The sequence below is a fragment of the Panicum hallii genome, chromosome 7, assembly GCF_002211085.1.
Source record: "Panicum hallii strain FIL2 chromosome 7, PHallii_v3.1, whole genome shotgun sequence".
Classification (NCBI taxonomy): domain Eukaryota; kingdom Viridiplantae; phylum Streptophyta; class Magnoliopsida; order Poales; family Poaceae; genus Panicum; species Panicum hallii.
In genome coordinates, this window is record NC_038048.1 from 2,447,190 (window position 1) to 2,456,196 (window position 9,007).

At 44.5% G+C, this 9,007-nt stretch overlaps 1 protein-coding gene across 1 annotated transcript; it reads left to right on the forward strand.

Annotated features, from left to right (window-relative positions):
• Nucleotides 1-7,079: 7,079 nt before the first annotated feature.
• Nucleotides 7,080-7,707, forward strand: LOC112899471. The gene has a single exon (XM_025967952.1). It carries the CDS (start codon nucleotides 7,080-7,082, stop codon nucleotides 7,653-7,655), a length of 576 nt encoding a protein of 191 aa, XP_025823737.1. The 3' UTR covers nucleotides 7,656-7,707.
• Nucleotides 7,708-9,007: the final 1,300 nt, after the last annotated feature.

Sequence of the window (9,007 nt, forward strand, 5' to 3'; positions counted from 1 at the left end):
ACCGAGGTCATCAGGTTCGAACTCTTTTATTCGTCAGAACTTCCGACCCAACATCGGAACTTCCGACAAATCATCTGGATCTATATATACCCTTTGAATACCCCTTCAAACCCTAACACCACTCCATTCATACCACCGACACCCTCTCCTCTCCTCTCTTAAACTCTTGAGAGGATTTCAAGAATCAACCATGGGATTTCGTTACTTGGAGCTTCTTTGGATTCCCCACTCCTCGGAAGATCCAATCCCCATCATCTTCTCTCTGATTCACGCAGGAAATCTTCAAGGTAAATCTTTCAAAAATCCTATCGCCCGATCTCTCAATTTAGAAGGAGTTATATGACTTCCTTTAGGAGATAGCTTCTATATTCATCGTAGAACTCTTGTCCAAAATCTTGTCAAGTTTGGTGGGCTAAATCTCTCAATTCATGGATCATCGGGCTGTCTCGGGATCTATCGGAAGTTCCAACCTAGGTGCCTGAGTTGCCCAATTCTCACTTTTTTATTCCACTTTTCAATTCGATCCTAATTTCCAACATATATTCTTCAGATATCTCATGAAAAGAGAGGGAAACAGAGGGCTGCAACTCTAGAGATTGACTCATCACCCTCATCCGATTCAGAGGCAACAGAAGAAGTATCTCCCATTGCTCACCACACAGAAAAGAGAAAGGTAGTTGCCAAGGTTCCTTTGTGCTCTCATGGTCGTGGGAGGCCAAATCCACAAGGAACTTCAGGTCAAGGCACCCATCCTTGCATAAAGCATGCCTTAGCTCCGCGTTCTCATATGGAAGATGCAGGAGAGTCCTTGGAGTATCTTGAGAGGATTGTCATTCGGATGCAGCCACCAATCAGACAAATTGATCCGTAGTACAATGGGACTCGTCCAGTAGACTACACAAAGGGCAAGCATGATCTATATGCAAAAAGATATGAAGATCCATTTGGGTTTGCCAAGGAACAACAAGGGGATGTTCGGTTTTGGATGAACTTTCATGCAGATTGGTATGCCTCGGTGATCCTTTGCAAATCTCATCCCACCACCGAGATGAAATCCATCAACTAGGTTTATTTGTTTGAAATTGATTTGCCGGTGGTAAGGAAAGTAGAAGATGCTTGTAGGAGAAAGGATGTCTCCTCAATCATATCTTTCAACTGTGATTGGAATGAGGAGGTTGTAGCTCAATTTTATGCAACTCTCTATGTCAACCGCTCAACCAAGACCTTCCATTGGACCATTATGATAGTTGGGTTCTTTAATGCTGATCTGACAAGGGAGAAGATACATGAGGAGGAAAATGTATTAGAGGATGGAGAGCTCCACTACATGTATGATAGTGCTTATGGAGATATTAAGTTTGGGACAATACATGGGATGATACCTTACTACAAGCTGCTCAACCAACTCTTGCGCTACCCTCTGTGTCCCAAAGGAGGTGATTCAGACAACATCTCCAACATGTCCAAAAATTTGATTGTAAGGATGGCTCCAAATCAAAATGAGTTTAGTGTCTTTAATTTTATTTGCGAGGAAATTATCATATGCTCAGTTTCACCCAAGAAGAGCTGTCACTATGGACCATATATCTTTGCTATGATCAAAGAAGTGACCCGTGTTGAGATCTTGACCGACAAAGGTCATCAAGTCTACAAGCCAAAGAAAGGTCACCTTGAGCGACTTCTCAAACTTGAATCTCATGCACCTCGCCGCTCTACTCAAGGACCATCACAAGCTCCTTCTAGTTCTCATGGTCCATCCAGCTCACAAGGTCCTTCAAGCTCCCGTGGTCCTCCTCCTCGTGCCCCAAAGAAGAAAGGAATTCTGAATTTCATATCTCAAGGGCTGTTTGCTTGCTTCAACGTGGGCCGTCACAATGCCGAGGAGATCCAAGCCCATAAGAAATATGTTGATGAGCAGCTCCTCAAGATTGGGATAAGGCAAAAGGAGATAATGGCCAAAAGTGGCATTCCTCACTCTCCCGTTCATGCTCCTATGGATTTTCCTCCTCCCCCAACCTTCTACAATCCTTGGGAGGAGATGGGAGGTCCCTCCATGATGTTTGGTGCCCCTCAAATTGATGATGATGATGATATTGAGGAAGATTTGGGTGGTCGTGACGAGACGGATGAAGAGAAAGAAGAGGATGTGCTCGCAACCAACACCCCTACGGATGAAGAAGAGGAAGACGATGACAATGATGATGAGTGATGGCTATGGAAAGGCTCTCCTTTTTGGTGCTTGATGCCAAAGGGGGAGTGAGCTCACCATAGTGCATTTGGTAGATGTTGGTCATCGCTTCGCTTTATCTATCTAGTAGCTTTGAATCTTGAACTCTTGTGCTTGCGGACATGCGAGAAACTTGTATTTGTATTAATGTGTGGCGTACCAAGTGAGCCTTTAATTTGTAAGACTTATGACTTGTTTAGCTAGTGTGGTTTTAGGATTTAATTTTCTTGTGATGATCATGACTTGGTGGTGTTTGTTTATTTTCACTTTGTTTTTTTGATATATCTTGTCATATGCATCAAGTTGTTATTCATCACACTTTGCATCCCATGAATGCAATGATACAGGGGGAGCTCTTCTAATATGTGCAGATGGCATTTGAGGTCATTTGAGATTCTATCTTGAAAAAGGCACATATTAAGGGGGAGTTAAACTATATGATTGAATTCAAAATGATTTATTGTATTACTTATGAGTCTTAATTGTGTTGTCATCAATCACCAAAAAGGGAGAGATTGAAAGTGCATTTGGCCCCTAAGTGGGTTTTGGTGTTGATGATATGCATAACTAAGGAGCTAATGTGTTTATCGAGCTATGGACTGGTTAAAATTCAATGTAATGAAATATTTGCATGAAAAGATGCCAATTTACTTGATAGACGGTGATGCAGCTCAAAAAAATCTTTATTTATTTTTATTTTGAATTTGAGTATAGGAAACACCATACTATAAGAGGGATGCGAATGGATAGCTTGAAGATATCAAAGTGCTTAATTGATATGCTAACTACCCAAGAGAGACATAAAATCACACACTTATCCTCGCCCGGCTGTTTTTAATAGGGTCGCAAGTTCCGACCCCGGATCGGATGTTCCAACAATCACTTAACTAGCACACTAACGGCTAGTTTTTAGGACTCGAGTATTTATACCCCTCAGCCCCTCCTACATTTGCTGCTGATCTAACACGAAGAATACACCTCCTTGAGCTTCCAAAACACTTCCCCAATCCCTCCAAGAGCTAACCCCTGAGTTGATTTGAGCTAGGGCTTTAGTGAGAGCAAGATTGAGGTGTAAGGCTTGAGCACTTGAGTGAGAAGGCAGCAAAGTTCATCTCAAGAGCACTTGAAGCATCTTCATCCATCGATTCGTATTTGTTACTCTCGAAGCTTACTTCTAGACAGTTGGACGTTGCCTGGTTGAGCGTCCTCTCATGTGTGTGCATCCGGAAAGTTTGTATTATCCATCCTTTGTGGATTTCATAGTAAGTGACTTAATCCTCCTTTATGGCTTATTCCCAAGTAAAGGAAGGAACAAGGAGGGGTGCCCGCTTACTATGTGTTTGTTCTCTTAGCATTCTAATACCAAACTAGAAATAGCAAATCTATAGACCTTTTGTGGATTGAGTGAGATAAAGGATTAGTGGAAGACCTAGCTCTTTGTGAGCTACTCAACGGAGACATAGCTTCCTTAGTGGAAGTAAACTTCATGAAGCAAATCTCCTGTTCATTTTGCTTATAGCTTTTATCTAGTTCTTGCTGACCTGGAATTTGTTTTGTCCCGATCTCGTTATCGAGTTGTTGTGCTTGCAAAGAACTCTTGCAGAGGTCTCCTAGCATCAGTAGTGAACTTTTGATTCAGCCAAATTCTGCAATTTTGAGTTTAATTTTGAATTTCACATAGAACTTCATTTCGTCAGAAGTTCCAATCCAGTGTCAAAAGTTCCGGTCCACCGGAACTTCCTACACAGTGTCGGAAGTTCCGACAGATTTAATTGTTGCGAAGAATTTTTCAAAAATTTTCAGATATGCAAATTAACCCTCCCCTCTACACATCACTGAGATCCTTTCAAATTTCTTCGGGATTCACATTATTTTAGTTGTTTCCTGCCATTTCCACCTCTAAGAAATAGAGGACCATAAGACAAAGTCCACTGATCATCACATAATAGTAGCATTAAACAATATCAACAATGCATACAACCTAGCAATTGATGGTGAGTGTTGGTGACTGAAGCTTTATTCCGATGGTAATTTGCTCGATGTTTTTTAGTAATTCCTGCTTTTGTTGGGTATGCATTTTTGCATACTGTTGCCAGTCTCTTTATCTCCGTTCAAATGTCATTGGAAGTCATTGATACTTGCGATTTCTAGAGCGATGTCGCAGAGCATGAAAAAAAGTGTCAACTTTCACATAGTAGCATAAAACATATATTGTTGGAATCGAAAAATAATGTGTGAAACTGCTGCTACCAAGATGCATACATAGGATGAAAAAGTAATTCTTATTTTATTGGAAAAAATTGGCCAAAAGAACCTATTATAATGCAGCCCTACAACTTAAACTTAAACAATTGACAAAACTTCAAAGTTAGGTTATATTTGACCCAGCCTGTTATGTATCTCAGCTGCCCGCCTTCTTGCTTAGGCTACCGGCCCGAAATCCTTAGCCTTGCTCACCTTCATAAGCATCGGATGATCTTAGCCGCTCGACCGAGATCGACGGCTGAGAATCACCCAAAACCGAACAAAAATATACTACTCCGATTCTCCCGAAAACCCCAAGTCATTCCCTCCCCCCCCTCTCTCTCTGACACACACATTGCCGGACGAGAGAAGCAAGCGGCGACGGTTGCGGCGGCACCTGTTGCAGCGGAGGAAGAAGGTGGCGCCGTCAAACCCCCCTAAGCATAGCACATGTGCGGCTTTAGCTTTCGCACGGCTCCGTCGAGGGGCCCTTGTCAGCACCCTAAGGCATGCATCGAAGGGGTGGCGCCGCCGCTGCAGGTCCCCTCGCCGGAGCGGGCATGCGGCAGAGGCGGCATCCGACTCCGTCGAGGGGAATCACGGAAGGTGCCCTTAGCGGTGTGTCGGCGACGCTTACGATGGTGTGGCATGATGCAATGCGACGGGGACAATGCGCATACGGCAATTGGTCTACTATGGTCTTTGCTTAAGTAAGACGGGGCTATGGTCCTAAAACTCAAAAAAAAGAAGATTTTTTGCCGGCGGCGGTGGCCGGAATGCAACCTTGAGCTCTAACTTAGTACCTTGGAGCTTATGTGTTGCACCTTATCTGTCAACATACATTATATGCATGATTACTAACTGATTAGAAAGCAATAGTAGTCAGGGGGCATACTGAAATAAAACGGAACAGTTTAGGGCCTTCAATTACAACATGCTGTTAATGTGTAGTAATACCATGAATAGAAAAGTAATTTTTTTAATATAGATAGCATTTGCATAGCCTTTTGATCGATTCATAACGTACCATAAATCAAGTTAATAATCAGAATATCAGAAAGTTGGAGAAGTCTAGCTTCAAAGTAGCAGCCCAGCTAGAAAAGTCTCACATGATTCTAGCCCATTCGAATGCATGATTGACGACCGGTTATATTGAGTTCAGAACTTCAAATCACCCAAACAGATACATATATACCGGAACAATTAGATAGGTAGCATATCATCCATGCAGTTGATATCAACGGATGCCTGCAACTAAGAAATTGGTACTGTATGCTCAGCGGGCACTACTTGGCCTTGTAACATGCTACCAGTGCTAGCTCGAGCAAAAGCTGCAGAACCAACAAGAGAAGAAATGGAATCGCTGTGCTTAACGACTCCAACGCCACAGCAAAACATCTTGAACATTTCAAGTCTTGCTTCTGTCTCTGCAACTTCTTTCACCGCCTTATCAACTTGATGCTGAAAGAAAACCTCGACGTAGCTGCTGTTGCTCTGCACCATCCAAATGATTAGTTCGACTGTAACTCGCCGTATACCTGGGAACTCGGTGTCTGGTGACTTGTACAGATCAAGGATCCTTTTAAGCTTCTGCATGAACACATCCACTGCGAGGTTTTCATTCCGGAGGGCGTCGGCAAAATTGGTTGCCTGAATGAATTTGCAGATCTGAAGACTGAGACTGACAATGCTCTCCAGTAGTGCGCCCTGCTTGGTCCTCCATTCTTCCAAATTCTGCATACGTGTAGTGTACATTTAGGGTAAGTTCGTTTCAATAAAAAAAACCATGTAGTTAACTAAGGGACAGCTAAAAAGATAAATTAGGATATATATGTAACTTCCATACATCATGGGCATGCAGTTCTCCAGCAGATACCGGAGCCTCTGTTTTCTCCACTTCTAACTTGATTGTTTTCAGCAGCTGTTTTTGTGATGACAAATTGTAAGAGTACTATATATGTTCCTAAGTAGTCGAAGGAGTAATCCGCAACAAGAAAGTTAAGGACAAAGTGCATAGACCTTAGTGTATATATAGTTGCATACACACACACACAAAAGAAAAAACAAAGATGCATGTGAATTTACCAGAGGTAGCTGGCTGTCGATTGTCCTGTTATAATGAGCATGCTCTGGTTTGGAGTTCACACGTAAGCTCTCCAAGAGTTTTGCAACCATAGTTCTGAGCGCTGTAGAGTCAGAAGAGAGCATCTCCACAAGTTGCTGTACGTCTTCAGGCTTCAGTTCTTCTAGGATCCTCCAGGCAATGCTTGTGCTGCCCACGGCAAGCATAACCAATGCTTCAACAGCAGACTTAGCTAGGTCTACTCTGCTAGATGGAGTTGCAGTTTCAGAAACAAGCAGGAATGAAACAAGCTTCACAACAATTCGAGGCGAACTCCCAATCTCTTCCTTCCCTGTCTCATCCAAAGCTAAGCAGGCAACAACTCCAAGTGCTTCAGTGAGTAGCTTTGTATGGCTGTTAGGATGTTCTAGTATCTTTCTGACATTCCTCAGAACATGGAGGTTCTCGGAGGTTTTGCACCTAAGCACCCTCCCGGCATCACCGGTAGTTCTGACCAGCTTGTGCAAGACCTGAACTGCCTCCGCAATGATTTCTTCTGTTTCTGGAGACCATGAGATTGAGCTGCTGTCATCACTAACAGCTGTAAGGTCCACAACGCTTGACATCACGTGGTCACCGGCATCCGTCACCTTCTTACAGTTGTCTGGATTGTCCATGATCTTTTTGAGGATTTTCACACCGAGCCATGTGAGCTCGATGCTCACATTGCTGGAGCTTTGGGGAGTTCTCCGGGCCATGGCCGTGGTTGTCTTCAAAGTAAGCAACGAGGACACCATGTGCAACACTTCCGGGAAGCTCTCAACTAGGATGTCCGGAGAGAGCCACAAGACCACGTTGGCTGCATGCCCTCGCGTGTTCTCTTCCTCCCTCGTCTTGTTCTTCAGTCCTAGCATACCGACCACATTCGCCACCGTGTCAGAGGAAGCCCGAAGCCTCATCAGCGCCAACCCTCTGTACTTGTGCACACCGAGGATGCGGTCGAGAATCCGGACGCCGACGAGACGGTCGGCCACCGAGTTGGACCTTACCATCTCCATGGCGAAGCTGACCATGTCCATGTTCATGGCTTCGCGCACGCTCCCACCGGAACATTTCATGTAGGTGTCGAGCATGTAGCGCCTGATTATCTGCACCCCTGAAGAGCCGAGCTGGTATGTCATGCTAAGCTTCAACACCTGCTTCACGTCGGCGGCGAGCATGGTGTCGGCGAGGAAGGATGCGAGGCCCTGCGCGAGCACAAGCCCGTAGAACAGGTTCAGGGACCCCTTGATGCTCTTGTGGTCGCTGCTGCCTTGGTCCGCCGGCTCGACGTAGTCCTGCCGGCTCAGGCGCAGTGCGGCCAGGACGATGGAGGTGAAGCCCGCAGCGAACTGTGCCAAGGCGAAGCCCGACGAGAGGATCTTGGCGAAGAAGCTCCGGCAGGTGCAGCAGCGCCTGGATGCTAGGAATGGCGCGACCGCCCCGTCCCCGAGGCCTGCGGTTCCTTGCACCGGGTTGGTGCGGTGTCTTTGCCAGCTTCCATGTTCCATGGCCTCGATTTTCTCGGTCTGTGCTGCCACAACTTCCGGGGCGTTGAGGATGAACGTATCCTCTGGATCCACAGCACTGCTGAAAAGCCTGCCATTTGCAAATAAAGCGCGTAGTTTAATTTGCAGCCAAGTGAGAGTGTTGCAGTATTACTTTACTACACTTAGTACAGAACAAGCCTTTCATCCACCCTTTTACTCTCGATCGGGTTGGGCCCGGGACTAATGAAAGCATTAGTCCCGGGTCCAACGGCCAGGGGAGCAGGGAGGGGCCTTTTGTCCCGATTGGAGTCACCAAATAGGACTAAAGATTCATCATTAGTTCTAGTTGGTGGCTCCAACCGAAAATAATGGCGCGTGGCATGATTAGTCCCGGTGGTAGCCTCCAATAGAGACTAAAGACGATCCTTTAGTCCCGGTTGGTGGCTCGAACCAGGACTAAATTCCTCAGGCCTTTTTAGCCTCTTATTCCTCCCCTGCTCAAGCCATTCTTCCAGTCGTGTTCTTCCTATTCTTGGCTCGGGTGTGGGGAGTTCATGCCCATTTTCTCCAATATTTGTGAAGGTTTTTGATTTCCTCTCTATCCAACGGTTCTAAAGGTTAGAAACTTCATCCTCTCAACTTCCATTGCCAGTGGAGCTCATTTCATGGTTTAGAAATAGAGATTTTGAGGTTTTTAGATTGGGTTAAATGTTGGATTTTTTTCGATTTATATATCATTTGAGCTCAAATTTACTTAAGGTTTGCATGTGCAGATGTGATTTAGTTCATCAAAATGAGTATATAGAGTAGAATGATATTTTTTGAATTGGAGTATATATATAAAGAGGGGAATACTATTTAGAAGAAATAGGGATATGACAATGATTATATTAGAAATTTTCTACTTTTAAAAATGAGAGTATGTATATATGACCATACATACAT